Source organism: Hyposmocoma kahamanoa, unplaced genomic scaffold, assembly GCF_003589595.1.
Source record: "Hyposmocoma kahamanoa isolate Upper Pololo Valley unplaced genomic scaffold, ASM358959v1 78, whole genome shotgun sequence".
Classification (NCBI taxonomy): Eukaryota; Metazoa; Arthropoda; class Insecta; order Lepidoptera; family Cosmopterigidae; genus Hyposmocoma; species Hyposmocoma kahamanoa.
In genome coordinates this window covers 13,983,513-14,003,691 of record NW_020653945.1, presented here as the reverse complement: position 1 = coordinate 14,003,691, position 20,179 = coordinate 13,983,513, and the positions used below count along the sequence as shown (strand labels likewise).

Here is a 20,179-nt window from a genome sequence, read left to right as displayed (position 1 = left end):
TGTCCATAACAGTTGTAGTGCCGCTCAGAGCTTTAAATCGCAAAGATCCGAGGGACACTGCTACTGAGCCCGTCACCGTGAGACGTAACCCTTTAAATCGGGAACGCAGTAATATTCACATTACTGCTTGGCGGCAGAAATAGGTAAGACTACGACAATGTCCTTTCTGCGTAGTCAAGCGTAGTATAATAGTATATAGATATACGAGTAATCTCTTATCTGGGATAGGATCTTATTTTGTAAAGGAATTTATACAAAATTCTTTAGTGCAGTAACAAAATCAAACACTACCCTAGTGACGCAATAAATTTATTCGCATTCACTAAACGAATATTTCAGTTTATTACACAAATTAACAAATCTTTGGACACATTGAGATTCTGCTGTGGAAGACCTTGTGTTCTACGCTTTGTTCCATTGTGAACGATAGATTGATAAGTGAACATGAAGACTGCTCTATAATTATGATAAATACGGTTACCTTAAAAACGAAGTTACATTAGCGAGCAAAGCATTGGTATTTTCTTTTGCGTTATTTTTGGCCTTATTTTATTGCTATTTGCTAAATGTTCGTTAGCTAGATTAGTATTGTTCCGTTCAATGCGTTTTCTAACATAGATGAAAATATTTGAGGATCCCTCCGTTTTACATACAAAAAATTGGAAATTTAACGTAAAACTTTTTTAAATCCAGTGACCAACTATTTACATTGTAAGTATATTATCATTTCTGTCTGCTACTTCTGAGATACCAAATATATAGGTAGTACGTAAAACATCTGAAAGCTGATTAAGATAAAACGAAACGAATACTTAATAGTACAGTCTTAACATTAGCATCGATTGATTACCCTAGTTTCAATAAAAAATAACGTAAAAACAACTGAGAACTTTATATTATTTATTTAACGCGCAATTATGAAGTTTACGAATTTGAAAATTAGGAATATGCAATACTTAGAAGTATATAATAATGCGACTCAATGCTAGTATTGCTTTCTTATTGAATAGTAAACACTATCTAAAAATTGCACAAAATTTGTAAATAAGACACGGCTGTCTAATCACATTACTAGGATATTGAGTTAATTATATATATTTATCTATATCATAGCATCAATGAGTATGAAAAATAGTTTACAAAAAAGTATCCTAGACAATTATAAAAGAAATAAAATACGCGATAATCAGAAGTAAGAAGCGCAAGTGGAGATATGAATTCTCAAGACCTTTCGTAGGAAAATATTTAGATATACATTTTGATAAGTATATGATTAAAAACATGATAAAATCTTATGATTTAAAATAATAAAAACTTGGGCAACGATTTCAATATTTTATATTTATTAGATAATCATGTTGGACACACGCCATCACTGACTTTACTGAAGTGAAACGTCACTTTTACTTGCATAACAAAGACTACTTATATTAGTTCATAGTAGTGGATGTACAGCACGACTTGCGGAGCGACTTATAACCCCGAATAACTTTTTTGTTATAAACAGAATTGAAAACTCGCTACAAACGGGCCTAGTCACTTATATGTAAGAACTTTTTCACTGTTCCCAGTTCCATTTTACTCTTATTATCGACCAACTACGTGTATTTTATTCGCATTACAAACAAAATTGAATAAAGAATTATTTGGTTTGTAACCACGCTTAAGAGGTTACGTAAGGTTATAAACGATTTCGCAAACCATGGTCTAATGTTTTTCTTCGCACTTGTAGATGTGCATTCGCATAGTAACGCTATATGTCGTCTGGGATCTTCTCAATGCCGATGAGTTCGTCAAACAGCGAGTGGTTGTCTGGTATGACATGCGGCTCGTGCAGGGTTTGTCGCGCGAATTTGAGCACTGCTTTCGTCAGCTGTCCTACTGACCATTTTCGATCTACTATTACACGTACGAGGGTGTCCAACTGTAAAAATAAAATACATGGAGAAACAAGGACAATCACACAACATTCCTATTGGTGGTACACTTAACATTTTCTATTTTCGATTATACTGTTTTATAACAATCATATTATCGATTTAACGACGACGACTGGAAATATTGAGAATCAAATTATTTTAGACCCGAACTTCATTTTCCTGGCGCTTACCTTAAACAACTTCTCATTGCCAAAAGTATAGTAAATGAGTGCAGGTACACCAGCGACGCTGGCAGCCAACCATTGCAGTATTAACTTCAGCTGCGGGTGTCCACGCTGCTTATGTCCGCACCCCCAGTTACCCGTCGCGACTGGCCGGCAAGACCCACCTGATGTTATCTTGAGGGCTAGCTGGTTCAGCTAATTAACAAATTGTATTGTGTTAGACGACTGTTAACGGTATTAATAAAATAGATAAAAGTTTCGTCTTAACTAATCTGGAATATTTAGATTTACTAGACGAAAGTAGTCGAACTCATATTTGTAACTTCAGTTCTGGTAGAGAAAAGAACCTTAAAATAACGGAATTCTAGAATGCAAATTGCAGATGTACACTGTGTATAAAATGTTGGTGTTAAACATGGAGTTCTGCTAGAGAAAAGAACCTCAAATAACGGGATTCGAGAACGCAAATTCTCAGATGTATACTGTGTATAAAATGTTGGTGTTAAACATGGAGTTCTGCTAGAGAAAAGAACCTTCAAATAACGGGATTCGAGAACGCAAATTCTCAGATGTATACTGTGTATAAATGTTGGTGTTAAACATGGAGTTCTGCTAGAGAAAAGAACCTTAAAATAACGGGATTCGAGAATGCAAATTCTCAGATGTATACTGTGTATAAATGTTGGTGTTAAACATGGAGTTCTGCTAGAGAAAAGAACCTTCAAATAACGGGATTCGAGAACGCAAATTCTCAGATGTATACTGTGTATAAATCTTGGTATTAAACATGGAGTTATATGAGATTTTAAAGTCGTGTAATGTGTCGGTTAGAGGACATAAAAAGGTAATAGTGTTGAGATTAGAATAGTTATTCAGGTTTATTGCTGTAATTTTAACACAGTGTATTATGACATCAGTTACGTATCATGCAACACACAAATTATATGTTTCGACAGAAAGCAAAGAATGACACAATTACATGACATATGTATTGAATATTTATATAAATTGTTAGTGTTAAATCTTTATAATATTGAAAATTAGCGACAGTCAAAAACGCGTCTGACCTTAGGGGTTTTTATTTTTAGAGTGACGGGTTCGCATTCGATTGACTCTTCTATGGTTTCTACTATCAAGTTTATAACCCAATTGAGTTTTTTCTTTCTAACGTTGGGGTTGAATATCTGCGTAGAAGTGGACTCTGTAGAGGTATCGAGAGACCGCGAACCCTCGCTATCTGCCATTTTGTTTTCCACGCTTCTTGATCGCGTACTCTCTAATATCTCCTCCGGTATAGACTCTTTTACTTTACGTTTCTGTCAAAACATATAAATATGTGAATCTATGTTTTTGACGAAAACTGCGTGCACCAATGTGATAATAAAATAAAGTATCTCTATTGTTAGAATAGTTAAAAATTGTTTAATAATGATTACTTAACAATTTAGGACGTTTTGTGTTAACTTGTCAATTGCCAATGCATTATACTATAACTTCATGTACCTGAAGGTTTGTTGATGATTATGTGGTTGATTTTTGATCGTTATAAACTATCTATTTACCAACTGTGCAGCAAGTCGATGCCTTTGTCTTGCTAGCTCAAGCGACAAGGAGCGGGCGGCAAGTGCTAGTCGCCTTGATCCAGTGCGGTTACTGGTATCTCGACCATATAACTCCGCTGCTTCAGCCGCGCTCGCCGCGCCTACATTAGTACCCATCGCCATAGATTCGCTTAGGGTACGTTTTAGCAGGGATCCCGCAAATCTGTAAATAGATAATCTTGCTACTGCAAATGCCAATTTCATATTAGGATTTTTTTTAAAGCCCCGCACTAAGCAAACCCTGTATCGCGGCCGCCATGGACACATGCATAGACAACCACAAATTACACCCAAAGTCACGAGAGAAATATATGTAGGCCATATAATATTTCACCTGGCCCGGGAATCGAACCTGGGACCTCTGCGTGGCAGTCCGGCATGGTAACCGTTCGGCCACGGAGGCAGTAGGCAGTGGGCCAAATTGGGATTCAGGTTTGTTCAAGTAGTTAACAGTAGTAAATAGTACATTTCCTCATTAGATGACTTAGCACATAGGTTGCCAAACTTTTTGGCTCACCGCCCACTTAAGCAATAAAAAAATTTCAACGCCCACCACATAATTGAAAACACGTTTTTTTTATATTCACTTAACACAGAAAAATCACAAGGAAAAAAGAAAATTAAAACGTAGTGTAGTTTATATAGATAATTCAGGTATATTTTTTCAAATGCGGTAGTATTCCTGGACAGCATCACCGTCCCCCAATTGCTTCCGAGGCTCTACCGCCCCGTTAGGAATCTTCAGCGCCCACTGGGGGACCACTTTGGGAAACTATGACTAAGCAGGTCTCATTGAATTTTGTTTATAAGTTGTGTGATTTGTTCAATAAATTGGCGTACGAGATATAACTTAGATGAGTCAGTTTTAAGTTTTGCATTATTATTTTCGTAATTTCCAAAAAAATGATTATCAAACGATTTCGAGTTTCAATTTTTGCAGTTTAACTGCTATACTTTTTTACTTTTATTGTTTAACTTGTACGTTTTCACATCCATTACTCTGATTTTCTTGATAGTACCAGTTGTTCCATTGTTTTTCGTCTTCTTCAACTTAAGTCATTTGCGGTTGACAATGGTTTGTTATTTTACTGACTGCTGTGCTTTTCTTTTGGTACGAGTTTTCAAATAGTTCTCACCTTATCACAGCCATGTCGCGAGGATCCAGCTCTCGTGATTTGTGCTCCCCTGATTCAGCGTCTACGATGGGGTCGTTCAGCCACTGGTTGAATTGCTCGTATACTTCTTCTAGTTCTGACCTGTCGTATGAGAGTTACTAGTTAGCAACTGAAATGTTCTGTCTGTAGTTAATCGAGCTCAACTAGGGCAACTTTTAGGACATGTGTACATAGTTATTGCAAATGAAAGGTACTTACGTGTATTCTGTACTGAAGCTATACTTAGAACTATTCCCTGTTTCTTTCCGGCCCAGTGGACGGTGTCTCGGCGACGGATTGCCGTTGCATACAGTCTCCTTTTCCGTAAGCACGAAACCCACTGAACCACCTCGCTTCACCCTGCAAATAAAGTTAAATTCTTGCTAAAATCCGATTTAAAAGATTTTTTTATTAAATTTGCATCTTTTTGATGCTAATTAACAATTGCAGCATTTTCAATGCCATGGTGACATTAGACGCAGAGGCTTAAACATGATAATAAATGAAGTTTATGTGTTTCTCACTTACCTAATATCATTATCGTTAATACCAGCACCAGATATACTGACTCCGACCGCATAGCTAGAACTATCCGTGGACCAGTCGCCGGTGGTAGTGCTAGTGGTGCATGAGTTTTCGGCCTCTCTTCGCAGAGCTTCACGCAGTCGGTCTGCGAAGCTGATTCGCCGCTCTTCGGTTGATAACTCTTTGGAGTAATGGAATGAATTGGGGCGTGCGCTTTCGCCTCGGCCTTCGTCTTCGCTGCCTGGTGTCCAAAATTATATGGTTATATAGTTAAAGAATACAATTGTTTAAACATTACATCAAACATTTTAAGGTTTTACTGTTTTCTTATTGCGTTGTCACCTCACGTATGTTGTATAAACCAGCTTTTTTTATACTTCATAAATTCGTAATAGTATAGGAAATGAAACAATTTTTTCCGGATTTAAATCGCGTAGGTATATTTGTCTTTTCAAACAAACCTTTTACAGGTCCCATGGTCGCGGTTGACTGACCATGAACAGTCAACCGTTATCATGGGACCTGTAAAGGGCCCGAAACGTTGGTTTGTTTGAAAAAACAAATATACGCCATTTAAATCCGGAAAAATAGTTTCGAAGAAGAAGAACTCGATTCGTAATTGTATTTTTGAAAGAATAAAGAAAGACATAATTTGCTTACCACATAGACACCACAAAACAGAATAACAGACGTAAAACATAAATAAATAATTGCAAAACAAACTTACAAACAATATTAGAAATAAATAAATTAAAACACAAACCAGTTCACATAACAGGAACACTATGTATAAAAATACTTTGTGTGGTAACAAAAGGATCACTAAGTCAGTATTTGCTGGAAAACGCAATGCGATCCCAGCGCTGATTTTCAGTTTTTTGTTTTTCCTAAGTTTTCAGGCGTAGCTCGTAGTAAGAATATACATATAATCATTTACCATAATCAAAGCTATCATTGGCACTGTGGAATTCATCGTCGCTGGAATTGCAGCTCGAGTATAAGCTATCTTCTTGCGTATCTTGATTTGTATGTACTGGACTTCTAGTCACTGGAAGACATTCTCCGGATGAACCTAGGACTATGAACCTTCCTCGCCGATTATTTAGGGTAGCTCCGTCAGGCGAAAGCCAGCACTTTCGCTTTGATAACTCTACACCTGTTTGAAGAAATGAAAAAGCAAGTTTATTGGAAGATTATTTAGAAATAATACGTCATAAAAGTGTTTTTGTGGATCTTTCGAGGGTTTCTGCATTGTTGCATTATTTCCGTTCTTCGTAATGTGAACAGCTGTTGAAGTTGTTACTGCACGTGGAACTCGCATTGAAAAGAGTACATACCTGTAATTTTGTTTAAAATTGCTTACTAGGATCGTTTATGTTGAGGGTAGCAGCGCAGTAGTTTTGTGGCGACGGACTTCTGCTGTTGTAACTGTTGATAGTACTACAGGACGATGCTTGTTTTAATATCACTGTTGCTTCTACTTCTGGAGGCGTGTGACTGAAGGATTCTCCTTAAAAGAAGAGGAATTGCTTATTTGGAGTAGGTAGGTACGTTTGTAAAAACCAATGAAATCATGAAGGCAAATAACAAATCTTTTTTGTTTGTGTACCTAGTGTGATATGATCTGAACTAGTGAATTGATCCTAGTGTGGATAGGATTCAAGAGGTGCCAACGAATATAACAAAACATTCATGATTAAAACTAAAATTCATAAAAAAAAAAGATTATTTATTTCAACGCACAGATCGCTTTGACGCCTGTACAGTCTGTACCCCAAGATATATCTGTCCTCCTAAACCACTTTTTGGTTCTAAGTATGTACAAAAGTAGAGAGAAAAGTGTTATACAAACTTAATTTTAAACAGCAAAATTCATTTTCGTATGATTTACTGACAATATTGTCTTTTGATTAAACTGATCAATTTTTATCGAAACCGCAACGTCTATCCAGAGCTCCCTCACTCGCTCAAGGTTACACGATAAGTGCCTACCGCTGAGTGTATCGACGTCGACACAAGTGCTCACAGCACAGACATAAGATATATGTCTGTGGCTCAGAGGGTGTTGTACGCACATCTAAATGGTCGTACGGCATGTCTACCTTTTCTTGCAAAATCCTATATACTCCGTAAAAGAATTTATGGACTTTAAATTGTAACGAATTCAGTATTTTCTATTTTTATTCTAATTTTTACCGCATTAACATACTCTTGTATAATTGTTATCAACTTATGACGATCCTTGATGGAGAATGATATTTGATATATAATTTAATGGCAACAATATTATATAATGAATTGTTAATTTTCTAATTATTGTGTGCTTTTCTTATAATTTTCCTTTTTGACGATCTCAATATAATTTCTTATACTTTGACATGTAGTGCAATTTATACTGTAATGTTATATTTGAGAAATAAATGAATCTGAATCTGAATCTTAAGAAAAAACGTCGTAATGTGGAAATCGCGTAATTATTGTTCAGTGGATGGGTGTAAAAATAGGAAACCTGACAATAAATTATCATTTTTTTCATTACCGAAAGACGAAGTTAAATGTTATTTTTAAATATTTAAAATCATGCCTAATCTACGAAAATACCTACTTAAATTTAAATTATTTGGCTTTTAGTGTAACGTGATATTACAGGGACTTGTCAACTTATGTGTCAGGGTGACGGGCGCAGTGCCCTTCAGATCTTTGCGATTCAAAGCTCTGAGTGGCACTGCAACTGTTATGGTTAGGCGTGTAGCTTATCATCAGGCGCATGACTTGGTCGTCCCGTCACTTGAAAGTATAAAAAAAAGTAAGCGAGATTCAAGCAAATGACTTTCGAATCGTTTCTTTCTGTATTCTACCGTTCTACTTTGTTTTTATTGTACCTACTCACTTTTTATTATCGGTACCTAACCTACGTAAGGACTTAAAAGATTTTATTCATGTATTTTTTTATTGCTGTAGTAAGTAAACTAGACTAATCTAATAATCATCAATAAAAATCTGATACAACTTATTGGCCACAATGCCGACAACCACGCCAATAGCCTGGCCTCTAACTAGAGTGTTTCCTGTACTAGAGTAAATAATTTCACTTGGGGGCACAACTCAACATACCTCTATGAGCGCTTGATTAGGTTCTTTTTTCCTCGTACTGAGCGCTTGGTGTCATTAGTGAGATTTAGTAGGCTACTATAACGTAGGTATTTTCGATTTTGTATGGGAGTGATGTATCTGTTACATAGTAATTATTAAGTAATCTCTGGTATATTTTAGATAATAAAGTTGAAATTCCTTTTATATTTTCCTGATGATTGCGTAAGATTGTTCTCAGAATCAAGAGGTTGGTTAAGGAGTCTTGTGGCACGGACTGTATGTATCACTACCTACTTGCAATTTGGAGATTATGCCAGGTTATGTTTGTGAATGTACACTTACCGATAGGTGATAACCTTCTTTCGTGTCTCGGGTTGTCTCTACTTTTCATCGGCGTTTGTTGGAAAGCTAGAAGGCATTTGTTCAACTCTCGAAGGACATTGTCTTCCTCGAACTGTCCAAGAGGAAGAGCGCTGTAGTCTTCTGCATCCATCATGCATACTGTTACCTGAAAAATAAAGTAAGTTTTTGAAAGGTCTGCTTACTTGCCACTTTTTATATTGATATATCTCAACACCTGCAATTAACACTACGCTAACTTAAAAATTACAACTTTTCACTAGAACATATAAAAGAGATATTTGCGATATTTTTTTAATTTTCATATATATATTAATGATTTTTTTATTACAAGTTCGTCATCATCATATCAGCCGAAAGACGTCCACTGCTGAACATAGGCCTTCCCCAAAGATTTCTAGACAAGCCGGTACGGACGCGACGTGCATCTAGCGTTACCCGCTTCCCAAGAGGTTACAATTAGTTACTATTACAAGTTATTCATCATAAATTATAAAATACATTTACGATGATTACTTTTTGTACTAGTTTGTTAATTTTTAATTTAATTTAAATTAGCTGAATAATTTAGCATTAAAAACGCAAAATCTACAAATTCAAGTTAGTGTACCTTCTGTTAATTGCTGGTGTCATATGCGAAATATTTGGCGCAAAGAAATCAATTTTATTTACCGTTTTTGGTTCATTTAATAATTCTATTTTGGTCTTCTGTTTTTTGTCACATATTCGGCTGAAGGTTCTGACGCCTTCTACTTTTAGCACTTCATTGTCTTCTAGAGCTTCTACAGACAGCATGGCAGGCAGGAGTTCTGGCATCATGAACATGGATAGAGATTCCTAAAATTAAATTAAAGTTAGGACGTACGTAAATGCTTTATATTATGGAGTAAACTGAATAGATCTACCTACACAGCTTTTCGTGATCTTTAAAATATCTATACCTAAACTTACTCAGTTTGCTATTTTTGTATAAGTGGGTAACTACTGCTAGCTGGCAATGTATGTGAGAAGAATTCCTTTATTACCTGTGATTCACCATCAATAAGAGCGTCGCCGCCTATCCTGCTGCTGGCAAAGCACACCCTGATCGCATCGTCGTTCTCGCAGCGTTCTGGTCTACCTTCATGGCGCACCAGTAATTTACACAGCGGTAGAGTGCATTCTAACCAGTCCTCAATTGTTAACCATTGCTTTGAGGTCATTACCTGACAAGTATTAATAATAATATCATGAATACTTATTATTATTTAATATTAGTGGGCTTGTGGTAAGGGTGACCTTAGAGATAAAGTTTATTAAAACCGTTAAATACCTGTCGACTAATTTTGATGGATCCTTCATTATTGTTCTTATCTAACCACTCGAAATAATGCAGCAAGCTTTTTAATTTATTCCTTTGTGATTTTCTGCAATGAAAATGAAATAGTTACTTTGAAATACCTATCGTAATTGTTTTAAATAAAGAACATAGTAATAACTAATTTGGCTGCCTTCAATATTGTAAAATTGGTAAGTATCTAAATGATACCGAAACTCGAAGGCGGATTCCAAAGTATTATTGCTATTGATGCATAAATATGTAAATAAATTCTCGCATATTACTAAATAAGTGATTTTTGTGAAATATTTACCTATGTAAATTTTTAAAAAAATGTGTAAAGTTGAAGTCTTGTAGCGTGGGGTGAGTTTTGAGCGTCCTCTTGGGAAAGGTGGAAAAGAAAGAATGAGCAACGAGAGACGACAAAAAATTGTAATCCAACTCTGTTACGTCACCTGAAATTTAAATAGAAAATTAAACAAAAATATTCACTTAACTCTTTCTTAGACAGCACATAAATAGCAAAGCACACAAAAATGTCAGTACTTTTCTTGCCTTAGTGCTTAGGTATATTGATTTAATATAAAAAGTTCTATGTAAATATTATGTAAACGATTGAATTTTGTCTGTACGTTGTTGCAGTAGGCGACAACTACACAGAAAGCACTTGGAAATCGCACAAGTTTTTGACTTCCATATAGCGAATCGGGGTGTCCCGTATTATCATATAATATTTAATTTTCTGGTAAACGCTGTTACTCTCCTTGAAAGCGTATGTAGCATGTAGATAAGAAGTTATATTTTCAAACCATTCAGTCGGTAGGTGTTCTGGTTTTCAATACTTCAAATTACGATACCACAAATTAGTCGTAGCTGTTTTAATTCTCTAGAGCAAAGAAACTACCATTTTATTTATAAAAATCATTCTTCTATTAACTCACTTTGTTGCTGTAAACTAAACATAAGGCCTTTGGGTGGGCGCCATCTTTTGAGATGCAGCGCCCGATTCACCATGATTCTGATGGTGTTGTCGAGGAAATACCGCCGCTCCTCCTCTGTCATTTCTTCCTCGAGAAAGTTCTCTAATCCCTTCATCAGCTCCGGGTCTTTAATATCGTCATCTGGGTCTATTCCTATGCTGTAAGATATGTGGATTACTTTATTGCTTTTAGTTTTGTGTAAGATTTCTTTGACTTGAGTTGATATTTGTCAGTGACGATACGAAAGTTTCGTAATACACCCAATTCATAGGTAAAAGGTGAAATAACAGTATGGCTCAATTTACATAGCCGCGGAACGGAATGGAAGCAAATTTTTATAACGAAAGTGTGTATTGCAAAATGAATTTTATTTCAATAGTGTAACGAACTAGATCAGGAATTCCCAAGACTGCGAGAAATCTCTGGAAGACGTGCGACTTGTTTTTCGACATGTTTCTATAGTTACCATAATCTCAGTACAGATACCTACTAAAAAAACAGACCTCAAAAGTTCGTGAAATTACATCTATTTACCAAGTACGCGAAACCGCATTCATCGCCTAGTTTGCCACCTTTAGAAGTGGAATATTCTCTTCAAATTTAAATTGGACCAATACTGAGGTACCCTCTTTCCAACAAAAAAGAATTAGCAAAATCGGGTTATCTCGTAACTAAAACGTAAATTGGGAACCTCCTCCTTTTTTTAAAGTCGGTTAAAAACTCGCTTTCATTCTGTTCCGCGGCATTGTAAATTGAGCATTAGGTACTTGTTTTTCAACATCGACATTGCAGCCGAAAGACGTCCACTACGTACATAGGCCTCTCTGAAAGATCACCACAACGACCAGTCTTGTGTTTTTCGCATCAAGACCTGATGGGTGGTCAGCCCTCGCTGACTTTTCCGGTTAATGGTCGCCACTCTAGAACTCTTTGGCCCCATATCAGTCGTTCATCTGTTCTACGTGCAATGTGTTCCGCCAAGAGCCACTTTAGCAGTTTAGCAATTCTTTGAACTTGTTCTTAACAGCGCGGCCTAAATCATTTTGAGACATCTCCGCAGGTGAAGCACAAGCAATTTCAAATGTTTTAAAATTGAAAGTTATGACATTTAATGTAGATAAACTTTCGTGAAATTAAAAAAAAATTATAAAAACTATTTGTAATTTTAAACGTGGATAGGACATGCTTACTTGCACATATCATGTATCTTTAACATGCTGGCAGTGAGTTTGACCGGTGAGGAAGCGAGCAGCAGATGTTTTAGGTGCCGCTGCACCGTAGTCCACCACGGCAGATCGCAGGGGAGCATTACCAGCGCCATCCTGTTAAACCAGTAGCCAAAAAAGAGGTATCTCAACAACTGTATAATAGATTCTCCCTGAGTTGTATTCTTGTATTGTATATATGTATATGCATTGCATGAATTTAATGGATATAACTAATCAAAAATACTGCAGATATGAGAGTTTTAATACGTAGGCAACATTATTTTAGTTCGATTCATGTCCATAATGAAAGCGATAGTATCTATATTATTTGAATTCTAATTTCTAAAGGTTTGAATCTACGATAAAGTATCGATTTTTACATACAGATGGATATTAAAAGTTAAATGTGAGTTAAATTTAACTGTAACGACAGAGACTGCTTTAAATAGCAGCAACCGGCGCGGCGCAGTGAGCTCAAACGGGATCCGTGAATGCGAAAGACATTTTGTTTTGACATGGTTTTGACGTTTTCATTTTATTGTCTGTGACCGAGTAATCGTTCGTTTGTGCAGATTCTAAATATTCATCTAAGATGTGAAACTGAAACTTGTGTGACTTTTCTATGTTTCAATAAAAATAATGTGAGTTTAAACTATAAGAAGACGTGATATGCCGCTCAAAATAGTTTAAGAGGATTGTTTTATATATTATCCAGTTAATCTTCAGATACGAAATTGATAACACAGTTACGATGTTGATAAGGTGATTTCAAGTGCTTGAATAAATTTTGGGAAGTTTTTATTAGTGGATTTTGAGTCCATCGATACGATCATAAAGTTTATAGGTGTCTATTTATACGGTTAGTATTAGCAAAGAGCTCTGTGCAGGCGATGTTATGATAGGTTAGGTGAGTAGTAACAGTGGTGCAAAGTACACGCAAGTCAAAGGTCAAATTATACAAAGATGTCTACAAAAATTCTTAAGGCGTTGATACTGGGTGCTCCAGCTTCTGGAAAAGGGACAATTTCTTCTCGAATAGTGAAGAGGTATCCTATGGTTCATGTATCAAGCGGCGACAAATTGAGAGACCATATAGAGAAACAGACCAAACTCGGTATGGAGGTGAAAAAATATTTAAATGAAGGAAAACTTGTTCCTGATGAAGTTATGATAAAATTTATGATAACTGAACTGAAAAATGTTACTAATAAATCATGGTTACTAGATGGTTTCCCAAGGACCATTGGGCAGGCCAATGCTTTATGGAAAGTACAGCCTGTAGATGTTGTTTTGAATTTAGTGGTGCCTTTTGAGGTTATAATTGACAGAGTAAAGAATAGATGGGTGCATTTACCTTCAGGACGAGTGTACAATATAGGATTTAATACACCTAAAGTTGAGGGATTAGATGATATAACTGGTGAAGACTTGGTTCAACGACCTGATGACAAACCTGAGGCAGTACGACACAGACTGGAGATTTATGAATCTACTACTCGCCCTGTGATTGACTTCTACAAAAAAAAGGGAATTTTATCAAAATTTGAAGGTCGCACTTCAGATGAAATTTGGCCCAAAGTAGTTAATTTCCTTGACCCATTGTTTGAAAATGACATTAAGTCTTGAGACTGAAACTTTGTAGTTTGAGATTTTGGTGTTAGTAACAGGGTGCTAGATTGTAGTTTTAAGATCGAATTATATCTGTAAGAAAAATAAGTCAAAAGAAATGTTATGTTTGTTGATTTCAACTGCAAAACCTTTTTTAACCAACTTGAAAAAATGGAGACTCTTTTCCACATTTTTTTTGTTTTGTATATCATGTGATTACTCCAAAATTTGTGAATAGATTTTGGTAACTATTTTTGTTGGAAAATGGGTTTAGTGGTTCCATTTAAATTTGAAGTATATATTCCACCTCTAAGAGTAGCAAATCAAGGATTAAATCTGGTTTATTGAATTTCACCCACTTTCCATTAAACGATTTCACTGAATATTGGCACATAAATGTAATTCCAACAAAACATAAAATAGTGACCTAGAATTATCTGTGGTAACAACCAAAGCGGATATGCAACGTTTTGAAGTTTTTTTTATAAAACAATTGCAACTTGGCATTATTAGTGATTGATAATGGTTATGTAGCTATACATATAAATATTTCTTCTATGTAGCTTTATGTTCTAATCTAGTCTTCCATGAAAATGTAATAGATGGGATTTATTTTAAACAAATAATTATATTTATATGTATACATAATTTTAGTGCATTAGTTACGAGGCTTTCATGCATATCAGAGCACAATTCAATGGTCCTTTCTTTAAGTTTTCGAATTTATACATGCATTTGTGAACTATTTGAATCCAAGTCTATAAATGCTCAAAAGCCAATTATGACATTTTACCATGTAGCTGAATTTTTTAAGCAGTTACAGTTTTTATACCTAAAATTAATGGATTTTTATTATTATTGTTTGCAATCCGTTGTATTTGATACATGAAATATAGTTATTAGTGTTAAATTTGTTTATTTTTGAAATGAACGTTATATTTATGAGCGAACTCATTTATCATCCCGCTTGCAAGTATCGTACTTATAAATTTCCGAAACAAAAGTTTGGAGAGACACAGGAAGTTATTGTGTACGGAAACTTTGGAACACTGTTAAAACTGCATTAGTCTTAAATGGGTTTTATATTCTAATGATTTAAAAAAATTGAATTTTTATAAGTAACACAGGTACATAATAATATGATATGTAAAACAATTTGATTGATTAAGTGAAGTGAATATTCTTATTTATTCTTATTATATCACGAAATCTCTTTCACGAAACAGTCGCCGCCGTCGCATACGTCGCTAAAATTTGTAATTTATTTTTCTCGAATATTATAAGTTAATACTGTCCACTAGCATTTTATTTCCACTGGGTCTAAACAATATATATGTATGTATATAGTGAATGCTCCATTTCACTGTAATAATTTTGTACTTTAGGACCCTCAATTATTTATTTATTTATTTGAGTTGGGCAACTTATGGTTCGTGTAATATGTAACTGAAGGACTAACATACATAAGATATAATAACTATGTCGTCTTCTTTTTTTACAAATCGATGCCTTAATTTCTCAAACTTGTATCTTGTAAAGAGTTATTCAGGATATGGCAAAACTTTCTATTTATTTTAAATTGCTTATCGAGGGTGTCAATTTGGATGTATTTAAGAATAGTTAAAAGCTAATGTGTGAATATGAAGGAAGTGTAACGTGAAATCAGCCTGTATATACAATCCATTTTTTTGCATTTCAGTAGTTTTGTGCTTTAAGAAACGAGTTTGAGAAAGTAAGGCGACGAAATGGAACATGTTTGGCTTTACAGTATTTTCCTTTGCCTAATGTCTATTCTCCAAAAGACGCAGAAAATAGAATGTGGCCTAACGTTGGTTCTTGAAAATATTAATTATTTTAGCATGATTCATGCCTAATACGTGGTAAGATTCTCCACAAGAAGTTACTAATCCGATTTATTTTTGTCTAATGATTACACAAGGATTATAACCCGAATTAAAAGATACATTTGTTTTCAATCGTTTGCTTCTTGGTCAATTTTTTCTCCTTTTACATGTTCGTCAAAAATCCTCAACAACATAATAAGATATGTATATTGCAACGATGATAATAATTATAACGATTCTAGACATTGTACAGTCAATATCGCTCATTGTTTCGAAGCTAACATTCATAATTCGGTATGTTCCATAAATCCCCATGGGTGGGGATTCTGAAATTTTATTCCACAAATCCCCACAAATATAGTACTTCGTACGCACTGGGCGTTTGTGGAAAAAACTCCCATCAATATTTATTTTATATGCAAAAGTCCATTTTCAATTCAAGAAAAAAAAAAACAATCTGTGTCGTAATGTTGACGGGACGTTGGCGCGGAAAACCAAATTTGTCACCTACAAATTTAATATACCTGATATACATATACAATAATAAATAATAAGGGTAATAATAAAGCTCAGTTGGAAGAAATCCCCTTATGGGATAAGCTCGTCTTTGTACACAAATATTTTAAATTGTTTCTTAAAATTTGTAATTTACTTTGTGGTACATACAATAAAGTGTTTATATAAATAAATAATGTGTGTATTTGTTGGATAGTGGGGATTTTTTCCACAAATCCTCACTGCGGCTGCTTAGCAAGTACTACGTTAGTGAGGATTGTGGAATAAAATTTAATAAAAATTCAGTATCTCACCGGTGGGGATTTGTGCAACATACCGATAATTCAATGCTTTGTCTATTGCAACTCGTTATTTAGCAACTTGGCCCCTCTTTGGGGTAGTGTTTTCTTTCACTTTGGAAGAATGAACTTCGCAAACCAAAATGATCATTTTTACATAATCTACATGGTGTTACAACTGTATAGTGTACAGTGTTTTTATATTTTTACGAATTTCTATAAATACATACTTAATAATAAAATTTGTACGTGACTGAACACGCTATGATCAGTTAACATTTTAAGAAGCTGTACACTAAATACCTTGTAAACAGAAGTGGATCGAGGTGTTATTGATTAATTTGAACCAGGGATTTTAATTTTAATTCGCATTTTACGTATCAAAAGACGACATATTAAAAATGTGTGGAGTATGATGAGACCCGTTTCCAGCATTGGAACGTATATATTAATTATTACCGTGGGGTATACCCCAATGGTATGGAATGGTAAATTAATTGTTACTAAATTCGACAGTATGAATTTATAAAAATAATTAGGAATTTGTTGATAATTTTTAGAAAGTGAGCGCTGGTATTTTTCTGATTTCACAACAATGACAACTAAACACCAAAACTATGTTATACGTACATACATTCTTCGTGGAAACAGTTAAATATAATTCCAATTTTATACAATTGCAAAATACATCGTCGTAAATGTTTTCACAAATCTTCGTTTGAGCAGCATGCAGTTATTTGCACTTATCATCTCGACACACATATATCTCTGTTGACCTTGTGAACACATTTTTTATTCCCGGAAAACCTTACGACATTGTAGCAGTCACTAATTATATTTGTATGTTTCGACGAAACTGGTTGTAGTAGCACTGTTAATGTATTGAACTGATCTGATGAACTTATTGTACCTACTTCCACAAATAAATAGATCTTCATCTTTATCTTTATCAACTGAGAAATCTCTTGAATTTGTCGTCATTTAAAAAAAATAGCTTTTCCTACTGAACATTGTCTTTCCTTAGTTTCATGGTAGGCAATACGTAGATAATTTTAGTAATTACCGAATAATATAACAAATATAACTGAACAGTGTATTTCATGATGTTTTAAGAAAATAAAAATAATATCGACATTTGATTTCTGAGAAATTCATAAATATATATACATAAGCATAGTAATACATACCTGATTATAAAGCTGTATCTCAGGAAGCACGATAACTAATTCAAAACACTGATTACACCAACACAGGCAGGTACACTCGCTCAGTCACGATCAGCTTCTTTTTACGCACTTTTTTCATTGTCTACACACCAATTAATCACAATTCTTTGCATGAGAAATATTGGTTTCGTATAGACAGAAATAGTGTAGTGAGTGAAAACGCGGACCGGCCGCAGCCGAGACGCGAGCGCGCGAACCCCGGTTATTTTTAGCAGCTTTCGTGCATCGCCGCTGAAATTAGATTGTAAATAAAGAGTTTGGGTTAACAGGAGTCGTAGGCCTCATTTACATCCTACATGTGGGTCATGCCTGGCCCACGTTCGCTGATGCATTAACATCTGTGCAGTTACAGCATCAGCTCCGGTGTTTTTGAAGATCCACGTGGGTTCCTGGAGTCTATAAGTCGTTTAATGAGATGTTTCATGGTCGTTGACTACGTTATTAGACACTTTTTACAGAACAGTCATTCACGGTTACACAGATTTAATGATCAAGTAATGGTAAACTTTCAAAAGTTGCTGCTTACACATTTTAAACTAGACGTTTGGTGGTTAGTGGATTCGATGGTAATGGGATTATGCTTGCTAATTAAACACTTCCTTTAGTTCTGCACCTTGTAAGTTTAATTTGCAATATTCAGGTTCAGTTCCGTGAGTATCGATATGGAACGGTCAAAATATTGTGATTTTCACACGAAGAACAGTTGCAAATTTATGTTTTGTTGCGCCGACTCCGGCAATGGTACACTTTTTTCAGAAGTCCGGTAAATGAAATTTTAGTTCCGGACTGATCAGGTATATGGTATTTGAGGTTATCTGATCGGAATAAGAGTGTGTGCAATGTGTAGCCGTGCGACCTGATCAGCGGGCCAGGCTGTACTGACGCCGCCGAGCCGACTTTCACTGGGGGGGTAAGTACCCTTGCCCTGTCGGCTGTCGCACCCTCCACCCTGCGGGTGACGTCACTGGTCGCGTCACGACCTACGGTGCCGTATAAGGCTCGATACTTTGATGGGTTCGTGAAATGTCGCCGGATGCCACGACTCGTTACGTAAAGAGAAATACGAAGGTATGTCCCAAGCTGCCTGCGTAAGCATGGTACGTCACTTTTACATGGTTAAGGTCGTACAAACTATAAATGAAAAAAGGCTCCAAAGGAATGGTTAATTGATTTTATATTTTTATTGTAATAATTCAATAAAATAAACTACTACTAATATTTGGAACATGCTTTTATAACATCTAGCTAAGAACGATAGTTTTCTTTAAAAAATTAAAAATGCAGTGTCGGCGTTTTTAAGTATCATTCTATCCTATCACGCTATTATTTGTAATTATATAGTAGGTAGTCGGTATATTAGTACAGGTGCCTTTTAAAATAGTTTTGTGTAAAACGTAAAGCAAACAAATTATTGAATCTTACAGAAAAAACACGAAAGTAGTTTACTAAAATTACGAGTCCCGTGGGCGTAACACCAATGCTACCCATACGCGACATACAAGTATCGTAAAAAAACATTGACTTGGCGCTTAGGCAAAGCTGACTGTTCAAATACATGGCCTACGCTTGAAGCCTTTGTTGTTTGTAAGTTTAAATCTAAGTTCTTAGTTGGTTTTGACAGCGACTGAACGTTATAGGTGCTTGTGCTCAAAATTGAACACAAAATGCATTGAAGTACGATAGAATTTACAATGTTTTTTATTCGGCGGTTCTATGAATCGAAATTTTTTAATAGAAAATAGTACATTCTACCTTATCGACATGCATTCTATGTCCAATGTGGTGTGTGTGCCAAACACATTGGTATTGCTATAACGGTTACGTCTTACGGTCCCAGGTTTAAATATATAGTTTCTTAGGGAGTAATCTTACCTACGCACTTAGGTTGTAGTGTTCGATAGGGTACCTATTTAGCCTCAAAAGACTCAATAATAATGTTGCATTATGTAATAGTGATTTAATTTAGCAATATGAGTATCAAAGTGTAGGCAGGTACCAAAAAGAATCACTGTTGTGTTGTTGTTACTAAGTAGTTTTTTGTTTTATAGCTGTTCTAATAAATGGTGGTTTCATAGTCAGTAGTGACTAAATAACCACAGAGGAACTATTTACCAAATCAGTGTGAACATTTGTCAACATTCTCAATCTAGATTTAACGCAACCGAATCCAAGCGTCGAACACGTAATGAACTTTGCAAACAAAAGTCTATACTGGACTTAAGCATCTTTGCGCATGCGTGAAACTTATCTCACGTCTTTGTCTTTCAGGCTACTAACTCATATTTTCTGTCTTTGTCTATTTATTTTCTTCTATTTTTCATGTTTGTGGTGCACTCTTGGAACTTATACTCTTAGGATGTCGTG

The 20,179-nt window shown here is 35.3% G+C and overlaps 2 protein-coding genes across 4 annotated transcripts; one reads left to right on the top strand and one right to left on the bottom strand.

Moving 5' to 3' along the window:
* Positions 1-422: 422 nt before the first annotated feature.
* LOC113233028 lies at positions 423-18,686 on the bottom strand. 3 transcript variants are annotated; one of them, XM_026467972.1, is made up of 17 exons: positions 17,777-18,686; positions 12,326-12,457; positions 11,097-11,293; positions 10,469-10,610; positions 10,150-10,243; positions 9,863-10,042; positions 9,510-9,674; positions 8,820-8,985; positions 6,748-6,891; positions 6,322-6,540; positions 5,388-5,625; positions 5,079-5,219; positions 4,842-4,961; positions 3,667-3,868; positions 3,172-3,420; positions 2,111-2,299; positions 423-1,924 (listed from the first exon to the last, which is right to left on the bottom strand). In XM_026467972.1, exons 2-17 carry the CDS (start codon positions 12,454-12,456, stop codon positions 1,754-1,756), a joined length of 2,748 nt encoding a protein of 915 aa, XP_026323757.1. In that variant the 5' UTR covers position 12,457; positions 17,777-18,686; the 3' UTR covers positions 423-1,753. The 3 variants fall into 3 exon arrangements, with proteins under 3 accessions (XP_026323757.1, XP_026323756.1, XP_026323758.1); XM_026467971.1 differs by having other exon boundaries at positions 425-1,924; positions 6,748-6,894; XM_026467973.1 differs by lacking the exon at positions 3,172-3,420 and having other exon boundaries at positions 430-1,924; positions 6,748-6,894.
* Positions 12,907-14,904, top strand: LOC113233029 (GTP:AMP phosphotransferase AK3, mitochondrial). Its single transcript, XM_026467974.1, has one exon. The coding sequence runs from the start codon at positions 13,307-13,309 to the stop codon at positions 13,967-13,969; it is 663 nt and encodes a 220-aa protein (XP_026323759.1). The 5' UTR covers positions 12,907-13,306; the 3' UTR covers positions 13,970-14,904.
* Positions 18,687-20,179: the final 1,493 nt, after the last annotated feature.